We start from the raw sequence: 27,345 nt of genomic DNA, 5'->3' as shown, positions 1-27,345 counted from the left end.
AACAAGACACGACAGGGCGAGACAAAGACACAGCACGGCGAACAATATACAAGGATCCGACAGGACAGAAACGGAAAACAAGGGGAGAAATAGGGACTCTAATCAGAGGGCAAGATACGGAACAGGTGTGAAAAGACTAGATGATTGAGTAGGGGAATAGGAACAGCTGGGAGCAGGAACGGAACGATAGAGAGAAGAGAGAGAGGGAGGGAGAGAGAAAAAGGGAACGAACCTAATAAGACCAGCAGGGGGAAAACGAACAGAAGGGAAAGCAAAATGACAAGACAATATAAGACAAAACATGACAGGGAGTAGTGAGGTTTGTAGGAAATGATTTTATTTTATTAGAAATGAAGGGTTACCTAAGAGAATATAGCGCTATAGATAAGTTGTGACCGGCTTCACACTCCAGTACAGTATGTGGCAGTGTATGCACCTGTCAGTTGGTTGCAATCCGACAATAAAAACTTAAAGAAGAAGACCCCGAAGTGTGTGGTTTCAGGGTGGGTGAAAACAGAGTTTGGTGTTGTGAAATCACTTAGGGTCTTGTGGTCTTGTGATAATTGTTTGTGTTTCTGCAGGTCAGAGGGAAAAGGCGCTCCACGGTAAACGAATGATTGCAAGAAACGGGAATTGTTTTGCACTCAAGAAAAGGGTGCCGTTGAAAGGAGTAATTACTGGGATAGTAGTAAATATAAAAGTTGACCAACTGAAGGGGAAGATTCCCAGTGTTTGTGATGCTTGTAATTTTGTGCGACACAGACAGGGTGGCGTGAGTGGTGAAGCAGAAGAGCCATTGCTTGTTCTTTTGAGTTTTGATGTTGAGTCTTTGCCGTACAAAGTGATATTAGGTTATCGTGTATGAGATTTTCTACTGAATACATTACGCTTATGGGCATGTGGCAACAGTGTGTTAGAGGGAGGTTTGTAGGTGTGAGAAGGGTGAAGAAGGGCATGAGACAAAGGAATGTGTAGCATTGGGGAAGGTAGTGGTATGTGTTAATTGTGGGGGTGCCCATGGGGCTGGGGATCAGAAATGTCCCGTGTGCGAGAGGAAGGTTGAGGTTTCTAGGGTTAGAGTAGTGCATAAGTTGTAATATGCTGAGGCAGTGAAGAATGTAGAGGAAGATGGGTCATGGGTTCCTGAGAAGAGTGGTGTGAGTAGTACCAGTACAGAGGGATAGGCCAACAAGTGATATATGTTTCAGTAAGATTGGATTTTTTTGCATTTATAGCAATGGTTATCAAGTCACAGAGAATGGAGGTTGTGGTGGCAGCTGCAGAGAGGTAATTTGGGTGTGCGAGACTTGACATCAGAAGAGTGACAGGGTGTGTTAAGTGGTGGTGTCCCATCCTTTCAGGATGTCAGCCTTAGTTAGGACTAAATAGATGTAAATAGTCGAGTAGGGTTGTGTTATTTCTTCTTATTATATATATAAAAAAAATTGTGAGTATTGTTAGATGGTAGGGTATTTGTTTTATTTTGATTTATTTTTTTCAAGCAAAGTATAAGGGAGTTGTACTCCAGTCGAGTAGATGGCGGTAATGCAACATTTATTGAATTGCCAACCGCCGTTAAACCTCATCAAAGAAGATGAGGTTAAACCTGCGTGCTGCCGGAGGCTTGTAAACCCGCGTTTCAGTCATGGACACATTTGGAGACGAATTTAATAAGTATCGTTCGCCGCTGGTGTCACGATATGCCAGCAAGGAAATGGCCTATAACTTCAGTGACAAGAAGAAATTCACAACGTGGAGAAAACTGTGGATCTATTTGGCCAAAGCGGAAAAGGTTTTGCCTCTAATTAGCCACTTAGCCAGCTAGCTGTAATCTTGGCTAGTTATCGTGAATGAGCATGCATGTCATTGTCTGTGTTTCAGTAGCTATCGTTTTCCATATTTTGTTTGCAGTTTCTGCTACAAAATGAAGTCTTTTAAGTTTGCGACCTTGAGAGATCATTCTCAAGTTCCCTGCTCGAAATATAGGACCTTATATTCTGAAGCTGTTCATCTATTATAACGTTACTGTATTTGCCTTACAAGACAGAAGATGCAAACCAAACAAACTAGCTAGTAGGATGCAGGGTCTTGTGATAAACTGGAGTATTGATGCATGGTTGTGGAATGTGGATGTAACAATGCATGTAGTTATCCATCAACACTACCCAGTTTTTTGGCAAAGTCTGGAAAGTGACCAGGATGGTTGGTATAGTAAATTACGCTAGTTAATCAACCCTGTAGAAGTCCTTCAGATGTATACCCAAATCTTCAATAATCTAGCCTCTCTTTAACTTGACATCAGGGTTCCAAATCACTTTCAGCTAGTTCATTGACCCCACTGTTGGCCTACACTATTTGGAAACTGGATATAGATTTCCAGCTATTCCACATGATAAACAAACCTGCAAACAGTGAAACCTATGAAAGAATTGTCCAGCAAATACTTTTTTTAAGAGAGAAACACTAGGCTATTTTTAAAGACAAAAATGACTTCCACAACTCTTCTAATTTACAGGGAGGCTGTGTGTTTGTAATTAACCTTACTATCAGACCCTCTGTCACATGCAACAGCTCATCTGATCTGTTAGTGGAGGGGAAATGGACTACACAAAGATAAGGATATAGGCAGGGCCTAGACTATGGGCAAAAAGTACAAAATACAGATACAGTGATCTTTATGATATTTTGTATCAAAATAAATGACAAAATTCTTGGACAAATATATTTGCAAGTAGCTGGCCCAAACAGCAAAAATATTCTCAGTAATGGTTTTACATTGACTGTATTATGTTTTTGTTTACTTACCTTAGTTGAGCAAGTCTACTCTGGTAAGGGTGTCTGCTAAATCACCTACATATGTGAAAATGAACTACAAAGCACACAGTGTATTGTTTTGGGCCAGGGCTATTAAAATAATACTCAGCGTGCTTTGCAATTGTTACAATTTGTATATTTAGTTAATTTAGCAGCTGCTTTTAGCACACCCATAGTGCTATCAGACTTCTGATACCAAGGTGAAAGGTGGGCCACAATGTGAACCGCTATACAAAAATGGTATAGGAAAGAATGTATTTTGAAAATACAATTTTCAGTATTTTGAAAATACAAAATACATTTGAGTGTAATTCAAATGATGAAATACTCAGAAGTAATTAAAATATGTATTTCAAATAGATGTAACAGAAATACTGCCTATGGGGCCTTTTAGAAGCTACACACACACACACAGCAGGGCTATGGTGGTGGAATCTGTCTCTTCTCACACTCGCTAGTCCCTACTATAGTCTTGTGCCCTCATGAAAATGAATGTACAGGCAGTGTTCCCATACAAAATGTTGTTTCGTCAGATTTCAAATAGCAAGTTTGTCTCCAATGTCTCTCTGAAATCTGCTGGGGTGGGTTTGTGTCAAAAATAGCCAGGCCAAAATGTCATGGTAATAGGACACTACCCCCCTGAGAGTTAGCCTAGCCTCTTTATACTCTTCACTGTCCTTCCTTGGCCCTAAATAACCCTTCTATGTTTTCAGATATGTAAGTTGCATCTGATTATTAGTGGAAACTCCACCACTGCACTGCTTCTAGCCTACCTATCCAGATCCAAGTAAAAAACATTTAAGTGTTACTAACGGCTAAGGGTGTCGCTAGCTATTATCATTAACACAGGGCCAAACTCCTCTGCTTTGCTTACTCAAACAACATATTCTATTTTTCAATGGTTTTAAATAGACCTGCTACCATAACGAAGATTGTGCTGGAATAGTTTTCCTAGTTTCTGTGCGAGATATGGAGCGGAGCAAAGCAACCACCTGTAACTATCTGTTTGAAAGTGATCTGAAAATGTTGACCCACTTTCTGGACAGTTCCACCAAACATCCCATTGACACAATTTTTATTATATAGTACCATACAATGTGCAATTACTGCAATGTAGCAACAAATAAATACTGCAATGTAGCAACAAATTAATAAATGCCAGAGAACACATGATAAAGTAGCTAGCGCTTAAACTGAATGCATGTCCCAGAGTATCAGTTAAAAACCTACAATGACAGGCTGCAGTGCTTTCACTACGCCTCTAGGGTACCAGCTCTAATTTTCTCTGCTCCTCTTGTCCTTCCTGTTGACCTCCAGGCTTTTGGTCTGCTCCTTATGACTCCATCTCGTCCTCTTATTTTCCCTTCTCCAGGCTCTTGGCCTGCCCGTCACCGAAGCCCAGGTAGCAGAGATGGAGAGCCACGCTGAGGACATCGACTTTGCCATGGCGGCGGAGGAGGAGAGCAAGCTGAGGCACGATGTCATGGCCCACGTCCACACTTTTGCCCACTGCTGCCCAACCGCTGCTCCCATCATCCACCTGGGTGCCACTTCCTGTTACGTGGGAGACAACACGGTAAGAGAAGCCCAATCCCAAATAGACCTCTAGATCTGAGATGGTTTGACAGGTGTAGGCATTGTTACTTAGCCTCTGGTAGACTAGGTGACAGTTTCACCATATTGCTTATACCAATCAAATCCTCTTAGATCTCCACAAGGGCACAAGGCTTGTGTGTTAATGTTGGGTTGGGCCATGTATTCTACATGCAACAGACTGCAGACAGTTACTTTTAGACCAAAAGGACCACGTTATTTTGGGATGAGTGTGCTTAATGGTTACGTTTGTTTCTCATGGGTATATCTTAGAGGTCGACCGATTAATCGGAATGGCCGATTTCAAGTTTTCATAACAATCTTTAATCTGCATTTTTGGACACCGATTATGGCCGGTAACATTGCACTCCACGAGGAGACTGCGTTGCAGACTGACTACCTGTTATGCGAGTGCAAAAAAGAGCCATGGTAAGGTGCTAGCTAGCATTAAACTTATCTTATAAAAAACAATCAATCTTAACATAATCACTAGTTAACTACACATGGTTGATGATATTACTAGTTTATCTAGCTTGTCCTGCGTTGCATATAATCGATGCGGTGCCCATTAATTTATCATTGAATCACAGCCTACTTCACCAAACGGGTGATTTTTAACAAGTGCATTCGTGAAAAAAGCACTGTCGTTGCACCAATGTGTACCTAACCATAAACATCAACGCCTTTCTTAAAATCAATACACAAGTATATATTTTTTAACCTGAATATTTAGTTAATATTGCCTGTTAACATTCATTTATTTTAACTAGGGAAATTCTGTCGTTTCTCTTGCGTTCTGTGCAACAGAGTCAGGGTATATGCAGCAGTTTGGGCCGCCTGGCTCGTTGCGAACTGTGTGAAGACCATTTCTTCCTAACAAAGACAGCCAACTTTAACAAAAGGCCATTTGCGAAAAAAGCACAATCATTGCACCAATGTACCTAACCATAAACATCAATGTCTTTCTTAAAATGAATACACAGAAGTATATTTTTTTAAACTTATATATTTAGTTAAAAGAAATTCATGTAAGCAGGCAATATTAACTAGGCAAATTGTGTCACTTCTCTTGCGTTCATTGCACGCAGAGTCTGGGTATATGCAACAGTTTGGGCCACCTGGCTCGTTTCAAACTAATTTGCTAGAATTTTCCAAAATTATGACAACATTGAAGGTTGTGCAATGTAACAGCAATATTTAGACTTATGGATGCCACCCGTTAGATAAAATATGGAAGATTCCGTATTTCACTGAAAGAATAAACCTTTTGTTTTCTAAATGATAGTTTCCGGATTTGACCATATTAATGACCTAAGGCTCGTATTTCTGTGTGTTGTTATAATTAAGTTTATGATTTGATAGCACAGTCTGACTGAGCAGCAGCAGGCTCGTAAGCATTCATTCAAACTGCACTTTCCTGCGTTTGCCAGCAGCTCTTCGCTGTTTATCACTTCAAGCATATCAACTCCAGAGATTAGGCTGGCAATCCAATAGTCAGCTTTCAAGTTCTGAGCAAGGAACGTTAGCTTTTTTACATGGCACATATTGCACTTTTACTTTCTTCTCCAACATGGTTTTTGCATTATTTAAACCAAATTGAACAAGATTAATAGTTATCAGCTTTTTTTGGTCCTCCAATAATCTGTATCGGTATCGAAAAATCATAAATGGTTGACCTCTAGTGTGTGTATATAGATTTTTATGCATGAAGACTGATATGCCTGCTGTTTTTTTCCCCATTATTTCCCTTCAGGATTTGATCATGCTTCGTGACGGTTTTGACATTCTCCTGCCGAAGGTAAGTTAGTGGTTATAGACCAGGGAGGATTAGTTGTACCACCCCCAGGCCTGCACTAGATACAGATAGTATGCTGTAGTTATGTGCAACTTTGTGTTGAAAATGTCTGAGAAAGTCAGCCAAGTATGATCCTGTATATCCCTCATCTCTTCTGTAAACTAAAAACAAGTGTCTGTCTTTATAGTTGGCCAGAGTGATCGACAGACTATCAAACTTTGCTGAAAAATACGCTGGTCTTCCCACCCTGGGTTTCACACATTACCAGTGAGTATGAACACCTCATGAGTTTCTAACTGTTAACTCGAAATGACACAACGACAAGGTTCCAGTTCAACAAAGTTTACTATAACGTATGAACACACTACAAGGTAGCCATTCCACTCAAGGCTAGGTCCATCAACAACCAAACTTCCCGCGCAGGCGCACTCTTGACAGAGTGATAGCCCCGTAATAGCAATCTTCCTCTGTTCTTTAAAGACAAATAAAACATCAACAGCATAATTAAATGTCCAAGTATTATTCAAGTTCTCCATTACAAATGGGTTGCGTGACAGTTTTTATTTGTATTACTCAAGCTGCCACTTTCCATTACTGAGAGCCTGCTCCTTTTTTAGTCAGTCAGCAAGCTGTTCCTTCCTGCTTCTGTGGTCGACCACAGAATCCAGCAGATGAAGGAACAGCTTGCTGACAGAGAAAGTAGTATTCCACATACAGCAACCGTCATTGGACGAGTAGAAAAAGGAAAACAGCAGAACTGGTCCAACTTGCAGTACTCTGAACCAGCTACACTTGCTGGTACAACAGGGTCAGCTGACCTGTCACTTGGAGATCATCTCAGAATTGAACCAGGAAAATCGAGAAAAACAGAAATATAGCGATACTTAAAAAATGAACTTAACAATAACTTCTATATTGGTCCATGAGCGTAATCCTCAAATTTGGGCTGTCGGGCTCGCTTGGGCTGACGATCTCAGTGATTTTCTTCAAGGTCTATGTCTCTAGAGTTGGAAAATGTGTGGTAGCAGTACAGCAATGGTAGCTTTCTGTGTTATCACTCCTTAAATTCATCCCTCCATCCCATACATTTTCCCCATAGGGATTTTACCCTATGACAAACATTGTCAGTATAGAACAAGTTATTGCTCACGTATGGCCTTACGGAGCTGTGAGGGGAACGGCACCTCAGTACCTCCAGGCTCTGATCAGGCCCTACACCCAAACAAGGGCACTGCGTTCATCCACCTCTGGCCTGCTCGCCTCCCTACCACTGAGGAAGTACAGCTCCCGCTCAGCCCAGTCAAAACTGTTCGCTGCCCTGGCCCCCCCAATGGTGGAACAAACTCCCTCACGACGCCAGGACAGCGGAGTCAATCACCACCTTCCGGAGACACCTGAAACCCCACCTCTTTAAGGAATACCTAGGATAGGTTAAGTAATCCCTCTCACCCCACCCCCCCTAAGTTTTAGATGCTCTATTGTTAAGTGACTGTCCCACTGGATGTCATAAGGTGAATGCACCAATTTGTAAGTCGCTCTGGATAAGAGCGTCTGCTAAATGACTTAAATGTAATGTAAATGTAAATCAAATATCATTGAAAAGCTTAGTTTCACAGCTATCCATCAGGTCAGTATTCAACAGTGTTCAACAGAACCTTGACCTTTGACCCCTAGGGTACATATAAGAATTACCTGTGTAAATTGCTTAAAAAAAAGGAAACTCTGTCAGGGAGAGATTGAAAATGTCAGTGAAGACACTTGCCAGTTGGTCCGCGCATGCTTTGAGTAAATGTCCTGGTAATCTGTCTGGCCCTGCATCTTTGTGAATGATGACGTGTTTAAAGGTCTTTCTCACATCAGTAACCGAGAGCGTTATCACACAGTTATCCAGAACAGCTGGTGCTCTCATGCATGCTTCAGTCTTACTTGCCTCGAGGCAAGCATAAAAGTCATTTAGCTCGTCTGGTATGCTTGCGTGACATCTAGATTTCCCTTTTGTAGTCCTTAATAGTTTATGCCCTGCAACATCTGACGAGTAGGATTCTTAGCGGGATTTTTTGTAAGTGTCCGGATTAGTGTCCTGCTCCTTGAAAGTGGCAGCTCTAGCCTTTAGCTCGATGCGGATGTTGCCTGTAATCTATGGCTTCTGTTTGGGATATGTACGTACGGTCACTGTGGGGGCAATGTCGCCGACGCACTTATTGATGAAGGCGATGACTTAGGTGGTATACTCCTCAGTGCCATTGGATGAATCCCGGAACATATTCTGGTCTGTGCTAGCAAAACAGTCCTGTAGTGTAGCATCCGTGTCATCTGACCACTTCCGTATTGAGCGAGTCACTGGTACTTCCTGCTTTAGTTTTTGCTTGTAAGCAGGAATCAGGAGGATATAATTATGGTCAGATTTTTCCAAATGGAGGGCGGGAGAGAGCTTTGTATACATCTGTGTGTGGAATAAAATCACTATGAGAGCCTAAGTGAGCCTGACCAATCCCCCCGGCTCATGGACTATGTGCCATTGTGGATATATCCCATTTGTCTATGAACACTTATGTTCCTCTCAGATTAAAGAGTGATGTATTCAGTGCTTCTGAGTCCACTTTTATCTCTCTGCCTTATATTTCTTTCTGTTTTATTTTTTATATGAATCTTTATTTTTCCCCTCCACATTTTATTTGAACTTTTATTCTCCTCTCGCCATTTATATTTTTTCCACCCCTCTTGTTTTCTTTTCATCTTTATCGCTCTCATAAATTCATATATATAACCTACCTACCTCTACCAGGCCAGCCCAGTTGACCACAGTGGGTAAGAGAGCATGTCTGTGGCTCCAGGACCTGGCCATGGACATGCGGAACCTTCAGCGCGCCCGCGAAGACCTGCGTTTCCGGGGTGTGAAGGGTACTACGGGCACCCAGGCCAGCTTTTTGCAGCTCTTCCAGGGGGACCATGATAAGGTGGAGGATCTGGACAGAATGGTCACGGAGATGGCAGGCTTCAAAAAGTGAGTTAAATGTATACTTTTATGTTAAGTCTCTTGAGTTTCCTATTTGCCACACGTTTTGTCATTTGAGTACAAGCAAATCCCTGAAATACCTTTTTTTTCTCCCAGGGCTTACATGGTGACTGGACAGACGTACAGTCGTAAGGTAGACATCGACTCCCTCTCTCCCCTGGCCAGCATGGGAGCCACCATCCACAAGGTTGGGATGAGATTTGACTGGACATCAATTTGTTATTCTTACTACCGTAAATCACAAGTCTGTCTATGGAGAAACAATGCCTCCTGGTGGTCTTTGACAGTAGTGGAATGACCCACAGGTAATATATTATACTCTCTTCCTCAGATCTGCACTGACATCCGCCTGCTGGCTAACCTTAAAGAGATTGAGGAGCCTTTTGAAAAGGAGCAGATTGGTGAGTCATAAGAAGGAAATTGGTCCACTTCCTACCCAGGTATAAAGGTATCTAATCCCAAAACGAGGGTTGATTTCCTTTGCATGTCCTTGATATCTCACATCCTCTCTCCTTACCTCTCGAAGCAGATTGGAGCAAAATATCAGAAGAACCTTCACCTCTGATCTTCCGCTCCAATGTACTTTGAGAAAGAGGCAAGGAGAGAGGATGTGAGGAATCAATAAAATACAATTGAGTTTTAGCCCTAGATTTCACTTTGATTTAAGGCACCAACTGGTAAACCATTCTGATGTTTCAGAGTTAGTTAGTTAGTTAGTTTTAAGTTATTTCCTAAATGCCAACCCATTGTTACTTGTCTGGGTCCCTCTGACTGCCTCTCCCCCAGGCTCCAGTGCCATGCCCTACAAGAGGAACCCAATGCGTTGTGAGCGTTGTTGTAGTCTGGCCCGCCACCTGATAGCGCTGCTCGCTGACCCCCTCCAGACCGCCTCTGTCCAGTGGCTGGAAAGAACACTGGATGACAGTGCTAATAGGAGAATCTCTCTCCCTGAGTCTTTCCTTACCGCTGATATCATCCTCAGCACCCTGCAGAACATCACCGAAGGCCTGGTGGTCTACCCCAAGGTAAATTTGTTGAATTTATTAGATAATTAGAAGTAGTAGGCTTGTCCAGACAGAAGTGATTGAGGATAAAAAACACAATAAACCAGGAGGCTTATTTCCATTGTTGTCCTCATAAGGTGTTATCACCACCATTTTAAACCTTGTCATTTCATGAGTAATGCACACACAACTGCACTTATCCCACAGTATGTATGTTGGCACATCACAGAGAAACAACATTCAACTCAAACGGTCTTGTATGTTATGTAGTAGTGTAACGGTTGTGTGTGGGAGAGAGAGCGCTCCTCCATTTAAATCTCCAGTTTGGCAACATTTTGGCTTCCCAGTAGACACACAAATGTATTTAACTTATGAGGAAATCAACTAAATGTATTGAATTTATTAGAACATTAATTCATTTGCCCAAGATGATGATAAGACATGAACAGAATGCACAAGTCATTTGTATTTTTCCTTTAACTTTCTGAAGAGGTAATGGTGCGAGAATGCCCCTGTCTGTGTATAGCTGTACACAATAATGCTAATGACAACGGTCTTCTGGTAGATGGAAAGTCTTTCCCATAAACGTTCTCAATGAAATGTTAATCATAAAGTAATCTATGGACAGTGCCTTTGGAAAGTGTTCAGACCACTTGATTTTCCCATATTTTGGTACGTTGCAGCCTTATTCTAAAATGGATGAAATAAAATCCTCAGCAATCCACAACAATACCCCATAATGACAAAGAGAGAACAGGTTTTTAGAAATGTTTGCAAATGTATTAAAATTAAAAACCGCTGCCTTATTTACATAAGTATTCAGACCCTTTGCTATGAGACTTGAAATTGAGCTCAGGTGCATCCTGTTTCCATTGATCATCCTAGAGATGTTTTTACAACTTGATTGGAGGCCACCTGTGGTAAATTCAATTGACTGGACATGATTTGGAAAGGCACACACCTAGCAATATAAGGTCCCACAGTTGACAGTGCATGTCAAAAATCCAGCCATGAGGTCGAAGGAATTGTTAATAGAGCTCTGAAACAGGATTGTGTCGAGTCACAAATCTGGGGAAGGGTACCAAAATATTTCTGCAGCATTGAAGGTCCCCAAGAACACAGTTGCCTCCATCATTCTTAAATGGAATAAGTTTGGGACCACCAAGACTCTTTCTAGAGCTGGCCGCCCGGCCAAACTGAGCAATTGGGGAGAAGGGCCTTGGTCAGGGATGTGACCAAGAACCAGATTGTCACTGACAGAGCTCTAGAGTTCCTCTGTGAAGATGGGAGAACCTTCCAGAATGACCACCATCTCTGCAGAACCCCACCAATCAGGCCTTTATGGTAGACTGAAGCCATTCCTCAGTAAAAGGCACATGACAACCCGCTTGGGGTTTGACAAAAGGCACCTAAAGACTTGTTTATCTGAAACACGTTTATCTGAACTCTTTGGCCTGAATGTCAAGCGCCACGTCTAGAGAACCTAGCACCATCCCTACGGTGGCATCATGGTGGTGGCAGGGACTGGGAGACTAGTCAGGATCGAGGCAAAGATGAACAGAGCGTAGTACAGAGAGATCCTTGACGAGAACCTGCTCCAGAGCTTTCAGGACCTTTAGACTGGGGTGAAGGTTCCCTTCTCAACAGGACAACGACCCTCCGCACACAGCCAAGACAACGCAGGAGTGGCTTCGGGACAAGTCTCTGAATGTCCTTGAGTGGCCCAGCCAGTGCCCGGACTTAAACCTGATCGAATATCTTTGGAGAGACCTGAAAATAGCTGTGCAGGGACGCTCCCCATCCAGCCTGACAGAGCTTGAGAGGATCTGCGGAGAAGAATGTAATAAACTCCACACATACAGGTGTGCCAAGCTTGTCGTATCATACACAAGAAGACACGAAGCTGTAATCGCTGCCAAAGGTGCTTCAATGAAGTACTGCGTAAAAGGTCTGAATACTTCTGTAAAGGTAATATTTCAGTTTATTTTTAATAAGTTAGCAAACATTTCTAAAAACCTGTTTTTTGTTTTGTCATTATGGAGTATTGTGTGTAGATTGGGAGGGGGGGGGGCTGTAACCTAACAATGTGGGAAAAGTCAAGGCGTGAATACTTTCCGAAGATACTGTATACCTAGCAGAATGATATCTCGATTATTGCATCAATTCAGTGGTGATTAGTTCAGCAAACTCTGCAATCACTTGTGCTACATAAACACTGTTAACCAAACAAGGCACTTGCTGGTGTGCACCTAAATGAAAGGGTAGCTACACCCAAAAATGAAAATGTCTCCAATGTTGTTTTTTCTATTAAAGTGATTTTGACAGTGGAAAATCAGAAACCTGGAAAAACGGAATTAGGCAAAAATAAAGCCATTTTATTGGGCTCTTACATTAGGGGCAAGAAAAAGTATGTGAACCCTTTGGAAATACCTGGATTTCTGCATAACTTTGTCATAAAATTGGATCTATTCTTCATCTAGGTCACAATAGACAGTCTGCATAAAACTAATAACACCCATATGTTTTCATGTCTTTATTGAACACACTGTGTAAACATTCACAATGCAGGGTGGGAAAAGTATATGAACCCTTGAATATAAAAATTGGTTGACCCTCCTTTGGCAGCAATAACCTCAACCAAATGTTTTCTGTAGTTGCGGATCAGACCTGCACAATGGTCTGGAGGAATTCTGGACCACTCCTCTTTACAAAACTGTTTCAGTTCAGCAATATTCTTGGCATGTCTGGTGTGAACTGCTCTCTTGAGGTCATGCCACAGCATCTCAATCGGGTTGAGGTCAGGACTCTGACTGGGCTTCTCCATAAGGCATATTTTCTTCTGTTGAAGCCATTCTGTTGTTGATTTACTTCTGTGTTTTGGGTCGTTGTCCTGTTTCATCACCCAACTTCTGTTGAGCTTCAATTAGCGGACAGGTAGCCTAACATTCTCCTGCAAAAGGTCTTGATAAATTTGGGAATTCATTTTTCCGTCATTGATAGGAAGCTGTCCAGGCCCTGAGTTAGCAAAGCATGCCCCAAACCATGATGCTCCCTCCACCATACTTTACAGTTGGGATTAGGTTTTTTCATGTTGGTGTGCTGTGCCTTTTTTTCCCACATAGTGTTGTGTGTTCTTTCCAAACAAGCCAACTTTAGTTTCATCTGTCCACAGAATATTTTGTCAGTAGCACTGTGGGACATCCAGGTGCACTTTTGTAAATTTCAGACATGCAGCAATGTTTTCTTTTCTTTTTTGGACAGCTGTGGCTTCTTCTGTGGTGTCCTCCCATGAACAACATTCTTGTTTAGTGTTTTACGTATCGTAGACTCGTCAACAGAGATGTTAGCATGTTCCAGAGATTTCTGGATATCTTTAGTTGACACTCTAGGATTCTTCTTAACCTCATTGAGCATTCTTCACAGTGCTCTTGCAGTCATCGATGCATGACGGCCACTCCTAGGGAGAGTAGCAACAGTGCTGAACTTTCTCCATTTATAGACATTTTGTCTTACCGTGGACTGATAAACATCAAGGCTTTCAGAGATACTTTTTTGACCCTTTCCAGCTTTATGCAAGTCAACAAGTCTTAATCTTAGGTCGTCTTGATCTATTTCTTTCGAGGCATTTTTCACATCAGGCAATGCTTCTTGTGAATAGAAAACTCAAATTTTGTGATTTTTATTCATTTTTATAGGGCAAGGCAGTTCTAACCAACATCTCCAATCTCGTCTCATTGATTGGACTCCAGGTTAGCTGACTCCAATGATCTTTTGGAGAAGTCATTAGCCTAGGGGTTCACAATTTTTTTCCAACCTACACTGAATGTATAAATTATGTATTCAATATAGACAATAAAAATACAATTTGTGTTAGTTTAAGCACACTTTGTCTATTGTTGTGATTTAGATGAAGATCAGATCAAATTTGATGACCAATTTATGTAGAAATCCAGGTAATTCCAAAGGATTCACATACTTTTTCTTGCCACTGTATATGGTCTATTCCTGGGTTAGTTTTGCATATTTTGCCCAAACTAAAATGAACTTGGCCATTAATTTTCCTGCTGTACCGAAACTAAACCGTGACCGCAATACGTACCGAAACCTGGATTTGGTGAACCGTTTCACCCCTAATGTTATGTATCCCTTTCTCGTCACTATAATTTTCATCTATCTCTTTCCCTCTCGCTCTCTCTGTCAGGTGATCGAGAGACACATCCATCATGAGCTTCCCTTCATGGCTACAGAGAACATAATCATGGCTATGGTGAAGGCTGGAGGCAACAGACAGGTACGCACCCTTCTAGTACAGCATGACACCACAACTTATTAGAACAGAACGTATTTCTCAGACTCCACGTTGCATAATTAGTCGCACATTGCATAATTAGTGTAGCACATCTATTCCTCCCATCAGTTTTCAAAATATAATTGATCTGTGGTGGCAAGTGGGGATGCAAACCCCAATAAGTTTTCTGTTACATGTGCATTTTATACATTGGAGCAGGGTGAGCAGAGTTGATACATTGTGTCATTTCATCACCTGGCATAACCAAGAGCACAGGACAGTCTGAGTAGGCTTTTCAGTTGCAAGTTCGCTGTCATGTAGCCTCTGAGTGACATAGCGGAACAATGAAGCACCATTTCTCGACAGGCATGCTTGCAGCTTTAAAGCAAAGAAAATGGCTCGTCTCTAGATTAAAAGGTTAATAAAATGACCTTTTTTCTTTGGTGTGATTTCATGCACATTTGAGAAATTCACAAACCATGAGTCCCTTTTTAAACTAATCCTAGGTTGCTAATTATTACATTATTAGTTTGATAACAACGATGTTGTTCAGTCATGTTCTTAGGGTTAACGGGATTGATATGACAACAGCCAGTGAAAGTGCAGGGCGCCAAATTCAAAACAACAAATCTCATAATTAAAATTCCTCAAACATACATGTATCTTATACCGTTTTTAAAGGTAATCTTGTTGTTAGTCCCACCACAGTGTCCGATTTCAAATAGGCTTTACAGCGAAAGCACCACAAACGATGTTAGGTGACCACCAACTCACAGAAAAACCCAGCCATTTTTCCAGCCAAAAAGAGGAGTCACAAAACGCACAAATATAGATAAAATTAATCACTAACCTTTGATCTTCATCAGATGACACTCATAGGACTTCATGTTACACAATACATGTATGTTTTGTTCGATAAAGTGCATATTTATATAAAACAATCTCCGTATACATTGTCTCGCTACGTTCACTAGTTCCAAAAACATCCAGTGATATTGCAGAGAGCCACATCATTTTACAGAAATATTCATTATAAATGTCGATGAAAATACAATTCTTAGACATGGAAATATTGATATACCTCTCCTTAATGCAACCGCTGTGTCAGATTTCAAAACAACTTTACGGAAAATGCAAACCATGCAATAATCTGAGACTGCGCTCAAAAAATTATCCGCCATGTTGGAGTCAACAGAAATCAGAAATAACATGATACATATTCCCTTACCTTTGATGATCACTCCCAGGAATAGCAGTTACACAATAAATGCTTGATTTGTTCAATAATGTCCATTTATTTATGTCCAAGTAGCTACTTTTGTTAGCACGTTTAGTACACAAATCCAAAAGGTTGTGCAGGTCCAGCCGAACGTCGGACGAAAACTTCAAAAAGTTATATTAAAGGTCGAAGAAACTTGTCAAACTTAGTATAGAATCAATCTTCAGGATGTTATCATAAATCTTCAATAACGTTCCAACCGGAGAATTCCTATGTCTGTAGAGAAGCAATGGAACGCAGGTTGCTATCATGTGAAATACGCATGACCAGGACCTGGCTCTCTGCCAGACCACTGACTCAAAGAGCTCCCACCCAGCTTCACAACACAGTAGAAGCCTCATTCAAGTTTCTAAAGGCGGTTGACATCTAGTGGAAGCCCTAGGAAGTGCAACTTGATCCATATCCCACTGTGTATTCAATAGGGGCTGGGTTTAAAATCGACCAACCTCAGATTTCCCACTTCCTGTTAGGATTTCTTCTCAGGCTTTTGCCTGCCATATGAGTTCTGTTATACTCAGACATCATTCAAACAGTTTTAGAAACTTCAGAGTGTTTTCTATCCAATACCAATAATAATATGCATATATTAGCAACTGGGACTGAGGAGCAGGCCGTTTACTCTGGGCACCTTTCATCCAAGCTACTCAATACTGCCCCTGCAGCCATAAGAAGTTTTAATTAACTAGCCGGCTAACAACCTGGTGACTTGACAGTAGATCTAGTCAAATTTGACTGGCACTAGCAGAAAGGAATAGACTCTGCTATTTATGATATGTGCTTCAAAGGTATGATTCGTACAGGCCTAATGTAAGCATAAACTATACCAAAAATCAATCTCTTTCTGGTGCTCCTTAAATTCTGTTTGTTGCCTAATGCTTTTAGTTTGGTGCCTAAGTTGTGAACTGTGTGTGTGATAGAGGCTAATGGATACTTGTTACCGTGACAATACTGCTACCTCCTGTATGTGTGCTTATTTTCTTAAACAGTACAGTAACTGAATCAAATGACATTTTAATCCCCAGATTGCATGTATACTGAACTAAAATATAAACCCAACAAGTGTTGATCCTCGTCATTCATGAGCTGAAATAAAATATCCCAGAAATATTCTATAAACACAAAAAGCTAATTTCTCTATACTTTTGTGCACAAATTTGTTTACATCCCTGTTATTGAGCATTTCTCCTTTGCCAAGATAATCAATCCAGCTGACAGGTGTGGCATATCAAGAAGCTGATTAAACAGAATGATCATTACACAGGTGTACCTTGTGCTGGGGACAATAAAAGGCCACTCTAAAATGTGTAGTTTTGTCACACAACACAATAACACGTCTCAAGTTTTGAGGGAGCATGCAATTGGCATGCTGACTGCAGGAATGTCCACCAGAGCTGTTGCCAAAAAATGTAATGTTAATTGTTCTACCCAAAGCCGCCTCCAACGTCATTTTATAGAATTTGGCAGTACGTCCAACCGGTTTCAACCGCTGAACATATGTAACCACGCCAGCCAGGACCTCCACATTCATCTTCTTCACCTGCGGGATCGTCCGAGACCAGCCACCCGGACTGCTGATGAAACTGGGTTTGCACAACCGGAGAATTTCTGCACAAACAGTCTTAGGGGATCTCTATGCGAAGATGTGTTGCGCTGTATGAGGCATATGGTGGTCACACCAGAAACTGACTGGTTTTCTGATCCACTCTACATCTGTGGCCAACAGATGCGTATCTGTATTCCCAGTCAAAGTCTTTGAAATTGTTGCATTTGTAATTTATGTTCAGTTTATTATTGTGTAATCACACAGTAACAGTTTCTCGTATCTGTGTTCTTTCACCAGGACTGCCACGAGAAGATCCGTGTGTTGTCCCAGCAGGCTGCAACAGTGGTCAAACAGGAGGGGGGGGACAATGACCTTTTGGCCAGGGTCCAGGCTGACCCCTACTTCGCCCCTATCCTCGGCCATCTAGACAACATCCTGGACCCCAAGACCTTCATCGGCCGCGCCCCCCAACAGGTACTATACAGAACACCTGTTATCTTTGTTTTTCTCAACTTTGTCTCAGTTTTGTAATATCATTTTAAAATACCTGTAGTTAAACAGAAAATAATATCCAGCACAGGATCTTGGCACAGATTTAATGGTGGCAAAAAGATCCATTCAATCTGTTGAGCATCAGAATCACGTGCTGTTTTGTATTTATTACATTATACAGCTTTTCTCCATGTACCTATAGTTGACGCAACCTAACATCATTCTCTCACTCAGGTAGCGAGGTTTCTCTCTGAGGAGGTACGCCCTCTGCTGGAACCTTACAAGGCCGACATTGACGTCAAGATCGAGCTGGAGCTCTAAAATTGGGGACAACCCTGACCTGTAAAACGACTAGCCAAAATATTAAAACTGACCCTTAATTTAACCCTGACTTAGTTTAAACCAATTCTGAAATATTGTTTAGCAAGTTAAAAGTGGCCTTCTCACTAAAACAAACACATACGGTTACACACAAATAAACCTCATGACTGACATTGCATGCTTTACTGTACGAAAATAAAAGACTGAAATCAGAAGTCAGTGAGTTTGTAATGATGTAATGTGAATCTAGCAGAGTTAGAACATATGAAATCTCTGAAATATTTCAGGCCCTACGTCTATATATTTCATACTGTTCCAAAACTGTATTTTCCTAACTTAATGTATGATTCACTAAGCAAAAAATAAACATTGTTGTTAATGAAATTCCTTGTTACCTATTTGAGGCACAGTAAACCTTTTAGACTAAAGGACCCAGCTTCCTCTTCAAATGGTTGGGATCAAAGGTCCTTTGTCCTACCAGTCTTTATTACCAAGAGTGTCATCATATGAAGTTGATAATATTGGTTCAGTGGAACCATTATTACACTCATTTATTGCTTTGTATTTGAATGATCTAATACTCAACAGCAGACGCCCTGTTACAGCTTTTAGTCTGGAGAGAAAGAAGACTATATGAAGTCATGTGTTTGATATACTTTGGTTTCACTATGTTTGTGGATGTACAATATGAATTATTTATGACAGTTTATATTTAGAAAATAGGTACCTGAAATGGAAAGAAAGGGTAATGTGGAGCGTGAGAACGAGGTGTGCAGAGGAAGCCCACAGCTTGTACAGTATGTTACTGGCAAGCAAGTAGTTGTAAATAAAAAAACATATAGTTGGCCACGCTGTTACCGTAATGTCTTGCATAGCAAACCCCTTCAAAATGTACTTTAAAAAATGATTATTCTAAGTAGAATAGTTACACATTCTAAAAAGAATAGGTGTATTGTATATAGCGCTTTTCATTACAAAGAGAATTTCAAATACGCTTTAAAAATAATACATTTAGGGTTCTGGCAGTGGCAAGTGATGGTGTTCCACTGCTGTGGGGTGTTTAGGCAGTTCAGAAAGCAGTGGTAGTGGAGGGAGAAGTGTCAGCTCTTCCTCGGGCACCGTTGCCGTATCCTGCACGATGTTTTTAAAATAAAATCGTTTTTATCTACAGATATACACAACACACATGAATAGAAAAAATCCTATCAAGTACAGTATTACCAAGGAAACTCGCGTATCTGTTTAAACCCAAATTCCCCAGTTCCACTGACCTGGGCATGATCTGATTCTCAAACATGGGCTATGTCCTTACCCTTTTTATTCATGGTGATTCGTGGCAACTTTATTTGAATTAATCAAAACACTGCCATGGTCAAAATCACTATCGGGTCACATCTTCACACCTCAATCAATACCGTCATCCTCGTACCAATCTTCATTATCACCGTTATAATAATATAAAATATCTAAACCCCGGGGCATATTTCTTAATCCAGCCCTGACCCAACATAATACTTCTACCATACAACCTCTGGTAAAGCGAGTGAGAAATAACTTTCTACTGGTGTTATTACGGTATATTTGACAATCAAGGCCAAGGGGGAGAGGCATTTCGAATTGAGTTAAGAGGCGAAAAAAATCTAGAGTTTGTCAGCTTCCCTCCTTCCTTGTACATACAAGAAAACCTCTGTGAGTTTAAACCACTTTTTTACTAAACTTCTCTTTCTCTGGCTTAAATATTCTTCTCTTGTATGTTACTATGATATCTTGTCATATAGCTTGCGGGAAAGGTAATTCACTGTACTTGTGCATGTGACATTAACTTGTAACGTGAAACTTGTCAATGTATCTTTATTTGTGTAAAGTGTGTCTTTTGTCGTTATTGCGGCAGGTAGCCTAGTAGTTAGATCGTTGGACTAGTAACCGAAAGGTTGCTAGAGCGAATCCTCCGAGCTGACAAGGTAAAAATCTGTCGTTCTGAATCACTCAGTGATTTCTCAAGTGGGTAGGCTATAGCTTCAAAATGTCCTTTTCACCTCATCAGCTTTGATCATGTAAGATGTGTATGAACAGATAATCAACCGATACTAATGTTACCGGACCTGGATTCAAATACTATTTCAATTACGTTCACATCCACTTCAAATTAAGAATTAAGATATTTGAAAATACAAGAAGTTGCATATTGGAATGTATTTGGATGTTTACTTGGAAAGTATTGGCATGTATTTGAAAATGCTCAAATACAACTAAATACTCCAATGCATTTGATCCCAGGTCCTAGGAGTATTTAACATCATGAATTTGCATTTTATATGAAATTATTTGACAATAGATTCAAATAGTTGATTTGACCACATTATTTGAAAATACTAAAATACACAGAAAACAAGTATTTAAATAAAAAATCATTAAATACACATGTATTTAAACTCAGGTCAGGATACTACATGGCATTCAAAGAAACTACAAAGGAGTAATTGTGTCTTTCTCAGGTGACCTTAGTGTACCATTATGTGGCTCTGGGCACTGCTTCCGATCTGCTTGGCGGTATTTGGCACTGTGGGCATATGGGTGGTGTAAGTATTTATTTGACATCCACGTGTGCTCTCCTCTTCAGCCACTTCTTTATTAGTGATAGGCAGAAGAATACTGTGGTCTCATGCTTCAATGCTATGGCGATGATGATGAGGAAAATGTTCATGTTTACTTGCTTCCAGTAGAAGTAACAAACATAGAACACTTGTGCTCTGAGTGCAATAAACAAAACAAACATCAAATGATTGCTTCTGTCACCCTCCACAGGGTTTGGGCTGAAAGATGCACGGTGCCTTCGGAAAGTATTCAGACCCCTTGACTTTTTCCACATTTTGTTATGTTACAGCCTTGTTCTAAAATATATATTTTTTAAATACTAAAATCCTACATTATGGGGCATAATGTGTAGCAATCTACACATTATACCCCATAATGACAAAATAACCCCCCCCCCCCCACAGAAATACCTTATTTACATACATATTCAGACCCCATGCTATGAGACTCGAAGTTGAGCTCAGGTGAATCCTGTTTCCACTGATCATCCTTGATGTTTCTACAACTTGATTGGAGGCCACCTGTGGTAAATTCAATTGATTGGACATGATTTGGAAAGGCACACACCTGTCTATATGAGGTCCCACAGTTGACAGTGCATGTCAGAGCAAAGACCAAGCCATGAGGTCAAAGGAGTTGTCCAGAGAGTTCCGGAACAGGATTGTGTTGAGGAACAGATCTGGGGAAGGGTACCAAACAATTTCTGCAGCATTGAAGGTCCCCAAGAACACAGTTGCCTCCATCATACTTAAATGGAAGAAGTTTGGATCCACCAAGACTCTGCATAGAGCTGGCCGCCTGGGCAAACTGAGCAATCGGGGGAGAAGGGCCTTGGTCATCGAGGTGACCAAGAACCCAATGGTCACTCTGACAGGGACTGGGAGACTAGTCAGGATCGAGGGAAAGATGAACGGAGCAAAGTACAGAGAGATTCTTGATGAAAACCTGCTCCAGAGCGCTCAGGACCTCAGACTGGGGAAAAGGTTCACCTTCCAATAGGACAACGACCCAAAGCACACAGCCAAGACAACACAGGTGTGGTTTAGGGACAAGTCTCTGAATGTCCTTGAGTGGCCCAGCCAGAGCCCGGATTTGAACCCAATCAAACGTCTTTGGAGTGACCTGAAAATAGCTGTGCAGTGACGCTCCCTATTCCCAACCTGACAGAGCTTGAGATGATCTGCATAGAAGAATGGGAGAAAACTCCCTAAATACAGGTGTGCCACGTTTATAGCGTCATACCAAAGAAGACTTGAGGCTGTAATCACTGCCAAAGGTGCTTCACCTAAGTACTGATTAAAGGGTCTGAATACTTAATGTAAATGTGATTTTTGTTTTCTGTATTTTTGTTGTTGAAATTAGCAACAACAACAAAAATCCTGTTTTTGTTTTGTAATTTAGGGTACTGTGTGTAGATTGATGGGGAAAAAACTATTTGATACATTTTAGAATAAGGCTGTAACCTACCAAAATGTGGAAAAAGTCCAAGGGTCTGAATTACTTTCCGAAGGTATTAAAATACTAACTACAGTTCTTGTTCTTGCCAGGTTTGGTATCGCTGTATCGAATGAGACTGTTAACATCACAGGTAGATTCCCTTACATCAGGTAGGAGTCACACGGGTCTTTCAATCAAGTCAATGTTTCACAGTACTTCTTAAATATTCCCAAAGGCATGGATCAAAATGAAAAGTGAATCATTGAGGAATCAACACTATATAACTTTAATATTAAGATTATAACATTATTCAAATTGTATTAGTCATATGTACCGGATACGCATGGTATACATCGTCCAATTAAAAACATACTTACAGGTTCCTTCTCGACAATGCAACAACTATAACAAATAATAAAATATAAGAATACCAACATAAAGTAAATGAATAAAATAAACATTTTAGCATACACAGAACAGCGTCAATTTGTCAGGACATGGACTCTACAATGTCAAGTTGGCTGGATATCTTTTGGGTGGTGGACCATTCTTGATATACAGGAAACTGTTGAGCGTGAAAAACCCAGCAGCCTTGCAGTTTTTGAAAACAATCAAATTGGTGAGCATGGTACGTAAATACCATACCCCGTGCAAAGGCACTTAAATCTTTCGTCTTGCCCATTGGCATACATACACAATCCATGGCTTAAAAAAAATCTGTCTTTAACCTGTCTCCTCACCTTCATCTATACTGATTGAAATGGATTTAAAAGGTGACATCAGTAAGGGATCATAGGTTCACCTGGTCCGTCTATATCATGGAACGAGCAGGTGTTCCTAATGTTTTGTACACTCAGTGTAAGTATAATACAGGAAAGCACAATTTATAGTCCAATATTTACACATGTATTGGGGAAGGGTGAAGGGTGCACATGTATAAATGGAGCAGTATAATACGAGTCTGGTAACAGCAGCTGTTGTGTGTGCTAAGGTGTGGAGAATCAGAGCAGGCGTTCTGTCCAGTACAAGTGTTAAGCAGTCTGATAGCTTGTGGATAGAAACTGTCTCTGAGCCTGTTGGTATCAGACCTCATGCTCCGATACCGTAGCTAGCATGGAGCATTAAAGTTCACCCAAATTACAAAATGACATTGGTTTTCTATGGACAAGGTATGACAGCAATCCATACTTTGGTTGTGTTTACCTGTCTCCATGACAATGGTACTTATATTAGCTTTTTGCGCTTCATGTTCAAATCATGTAGAAGCAACTTCATTGAGTTACACTATCATTTTTACATAAAGTATGAGAGGGGAAACAATAAGGTTTGTATTGTTAAATTAACCAATACACATTATGAGGTTGTTTTTCTAATCGTAGAGAATTGAAATGTGAATTTTGTGTTCCACAGTGAGTGTGGCACCTATAATCCACAGAGCTGCATCTTTGCTCAGATCTGCAACGTCTGCGCTTTCTTGGGTAAGTGGCAGGCAGGCAGGCAGGCAGGCAGGCAGGCAGGCAGGCAGGCAGGCAGGCAGGCAGGCAGGCAGGCAGGCAGGCAGGCAGGCAGGCAGGCAGGCAGGCAGGCAGGCAGGCAGGCAGGCAGGCAGGCAGGCAGGCAGGCAGGCAGGCAGGCAGGCAGGCAGGCAGGCAGGCAGGCAGGCAGGCAGGCAGGCAGGCAGGCAGGCAGGCAGGCAGGCAGGCAGGCAGGCAGGCAGGCAGGCAGGCAGGCAGGCAGGCAGGCAGGCAGGCAGGCAGGCAGGCAGGCAGGCAGGCAGGCAGGCAGGCAGGCAGGCAGGCAGGCAGGCAGGCAGGCAGGCAGGCAGGCAGGCAGGCAGGCAGGCAGGCAGGCAGGCAGGCAGGCAGGCAGGCAGGCAGGCAGGCAGGCAGGCAGGGCAGGCAGGCAGGCAGGCAGGCAGGCAGGCAGGCAGGCAGGCAGGCAGGCAGGCAGGCAGGCAGGCAGGCAGGCAGGCAGGCAGGCAGGCAGGCAGGCAGGCAGGCAGGCAGGCAGGCAGGCAGGCAGGCAGGCAGGCAGGCAGGCAGGCAGGCAGGCAGGCAGGCAGGCAGGCAGGCAGGCAGGCAGGCAGGCAGGCAGGCAGGCAGGCAGGCAGGCAGGCAGGCAGGCAGGCAGGCAGGCAGGCAGGCAGGCAGGCAGGCAGGCAGGCAGGCAGGCAGGCAGGCAGGCAGGCAGGCAGGCAGGCAGGCAGGCAGGCAGGCAGGCAGGCACTTTTAACACCCCCTTCTCTCTCTGTGTCAGCCCTGTGGGTTGTAGTGATCCGGTTTCAGCAGGTCAGGGACTATGGTCAGAACAGCAAGGTGAACATCGCCAGTATCGTACTGGGCTTCATCTCCTGTGTGGGCATCTCCCTCATCGGAAACTTCCAGGTATCGTTTAGAATCTCACTTCAGTGTAAACTGAAGTTATCGCAATACTATTATAATATCTCTGTATTATTCTGATACAAGTCCTATTATAAACTGGGTGGTTCGAGCCCTGAATGTTGATTGGTTGACAGCCACTGGTTACCAGTTTATACAGTGCCTAGGCATGATGTGTAAATAAAATGATACAAACCCCCCAAACATCCATTTTAATTCCAGGTTGTAAGGCAACAAAATAGGAAAAATGCCAAGGGGGTGAATACTTTCGCAAGCCACTGTAATAGCAATAAGGCAACTTTTTATTTTTTTATTTTTAATTTGACCTTTATTTTACTAGGCAAGTCAGTTATGAACAAATTCTTATTTTCAATGACGGCCTAGGAACAGTGGGTTAACTGCCTGTTCAGGGCAGAATGACAGATTTGTACCTTGTCAGCTCGGGGATTCAAACTTGCAACCTTTCGGTTACTAGTCCAACGCTCTAACCACTAGGCTACCCTGCCGCCCCAACTTGGGGGTTTGTGTTATAATGCCAATACATCATGGCGAAGGGCTGTGTCCAGGCACTCTGCGTTGCGTCGTGTATAAGAACAGCCATATACCACACCTCCTTGGGCCTTATTGCTTAAATATCCTCCACATCTTGCATGTACACATGGAAAGTTGACATATTGTTATACCCTGATAATTGCTGACAATATCTCCTTCATTCCATCTTCTCTCCCATCCCTCCCTCCCTCTCTTCATCCCTCTCTTTCAGCAATCTGTAGTGATGGGGATCCACTTGTTGGGAGCGTTCTTGGCGTTCTTCGTGGGCCTGGCCTACTTCTGGCTGCAGGTGTGGCTCTGCTACAAAGCCCATCCCTTGAAAGACCGTCACTGGGTTGGACCTCTTCGAGCTACATTCTGTAGCATCTGCACCGTCCTGGTCATCACCAGTATCCTTACAGATATAACACTCCATTCTCAGAGAATGTCTCTTCATGTAGGAATATATAATAATAATAATATATGCCATTTAGCAGACGCTTTTATCCAAAGCGACTTACAGTCATGTGTGCATACATAAACACTGTTTAGCATGCATCAAAAGTGAGTATGCAAAATATATCAACTTGAATACCGGTGAAAATATGACACAAATACAGTGGAGGCTGTAGTGTATATTCCCTGGCCAGACTGGCAGAACACTTAGCTGGGAATGAGACTGTATACAAACTGTATCGTTTAGACATTGACAGGTCATCTGCTTGTGTTGTTGCTCCTTGACTGGCCTTTCCCTCCCCAGTGGCTATACTTCATAATACCGGCTACAAATCTGGAGCGGCCATTTGTGAGTGGGCCTTGGTCATGTCCTTCTTTGTCCTTTTTGGCCTCTTTGGGTCCGAGTTCCGTCACATCGACTTCCACCAGCTCACCATGCAGAAACAACGTCTGAAGACTCAGAGAACCAACGGAGTGGTCAGAATGAATGATGTTTCATAGTACAGCCAATGAGGCAGGTAGCCTAGTGGTTAGAGTGTTGGACTAGTAACCGAAAGGTTGCAAAATTGAATCCCCGAGCTGACAAGGTAAAAAAAAACATCTGTCGTTCTGCCCCTGAACAACCCACAGTTCCTAGGCCGTCATTGAAAATAAGAATTTGTTCTTAACTGACTTGCCTATAAAGGTTAAAAAATACATAACAATGAGCCCGTGACCATGCATTGATACACTGTTCATAGCTTAACATCTAAAGACACACACACACTGGGTTATTTTGACCCAGCTAGTTGGGTTGCGTGAATAACCCAACTGACTGTTAAATAAACTACCAATGATTAAATTAACCCATGTTTGGGTATTCCAAACAAACAACAAGTTGTTTGGAATACCCAAACATGGGTTAATTTAACCATTTGTAGTTTTTTAACCGCCAGTATGGTTGACCCAGCAGCTGGGTCTTTTTTTTAATGTAACCCAGGCTATTTTCATGAGGCTTGGCCTATTAGGGGCGTGGCTTTCAGATAATGATTTTTGTATCACAAATCTAATTGTCGTCTTGTACTGGTTTTCAGTCAAGCAGATCTAAGATTTTCTCCCTTTTGCCTTTATTTTTGTACCAACATAAATGATTTAAATGAGCACATCAAGACATGAACACTGTAAACATATCTACACTATTTATGTAGAAGAAGATGTGATACAGTCATGGGGGTTTACACAAGTGTCTGATGAGGGTTTACGTAACTGTAAGTGTTTTTAATTTATTTTGCTGATGTTAAATCAAATGTAACTTTAAACATACTGTACAGAGAATATCGAGCTTTCCCTCAGTGTCTGTCACGTCAAAAAAATAAAACATGACATTTGTTTTCTCAGTGCAAACACATTTAAAACAGAATCTAAAAACATTTTAAAACAGCAGTTATATCAGATGTATTTTTACAAACATTTAAACAATCAATGTGCAGTTGCAAAGGTCCATATTGCTGATATATAGTACCAATATATAGTACCAAATCATATTAGCATTATGTGTCCAAGCCTTTAGGACAAGCAGCCTTGGGTGTGGGTTACCAAAAAACATAAAGAATACCTTTGGGAAACTTACCACTTCCTGATTTACTCTAGGTGAGGGCTGTTTGCGGGGGGTGGCTGTGATCAGCTGTGCTGCCCTTCATTTTCTTCAGAACTACCCATTAAAAACATTGCAGATAGAAATACAATTTATAGACATGGCATGACACCCAATTCTATGTGAAGATTTGTTTGGGAGTAAGTAGTCTGCAGCATCTATTCACCTAG

General features: G+C 41.8%; 2 protein-coding genes across 3 annotated transcripts; both read left to right on the top strand.

Annotated features, from left to right (window-relative positions):
* The first annotated feature begins 1,579 nt into the window (after positions 1–1,579).
* LOC124015487 (adenylosuccinate lyase-like) lies at positions 1,580–18,360 on the top strand. Its single transcript, XM_046330708.1, has 11 exons — positions 1,580–1,792; positions 4,187–4,390; positions 6,161–6,205; positions 6,390–6,469; positions 8,988–9,206; positions 9,315–9,405; positions 9,550–9,619; positions 10,005–10,243; positions 14,424–14,513; positions 17,630–17,806; positions 18,059–18,360. Exons 1-11 carry the CDS (start codon positions 1,646–1,648, stop codon positions 18,143–18,145), a joined length of 1,449 nt encoding a protein of 482 aa, XP_046186664.1. The 5' UTR covers positions 1,580–1,645; the 3' UTR covers positions 18,146–18,360.
* Positions 18,361–18,676: 316 nt separating this feature from the next.
* On the top strand, positions 18,677–26,929 carry tmem150b (transmembrane protein 150B). 2 transcript variants are annotated; one of them, XM_046330710.1, is made up of 7 exons: positions 18,677–19,834; positions 20,641–20,724; positions 22,288–22,347; positions 23,588–23,655; positions 24,434–24,561; positions 25,319–25,496; positions 25,847–26,929. In XM_046330710.1, exons 2-7 carry the CDS (start codon positions 20,660–20,662, stop codon positions 26,041–26,043), a joined length of 696 nt encoding a protein of 231 aa, XP_046186666.1. In that variant the 5' UTR covers positions 18,677–19,834; positions 20,641–20,659; the 3' UTR covers positions 26,044–26,929. The 2 variants fall into 2 exon arrangements, with proteins under 2 accessions (XP_046186666.1, XP_046186665.1); XM_046330709.1 differs by lacking the exon at positions 18,677–19,834 and adding an exon at positions 19,849–20,106.
* The last annotated feature ends 416 nt before the right edge of the window (positions 26,930–27,345 follow it).

Source organism: Oncorhynchus gorbuscha, linkage group LG26 (assembly GCF_021184085.1).
Source record: "Oncorhynchus gorbuscha isolate QuinsamMale2020 ecotype Even-year linkage group LG26, OgorEven_v1.0, whole genome shotgun sequence".
Classification (NCBI taxonomy): domain Eukaryota; kingdom Metazoa; phylum Chordata; class Actinopteri; order Salmoniformes; family Salmonidae; genus Oncorhynchus; species Oncorhynchus gorbuscha.
Note: the sequence above shows the minus strand (reverse complement) of the source record. Positions and strands in the feature narration are given on the sequence as shown.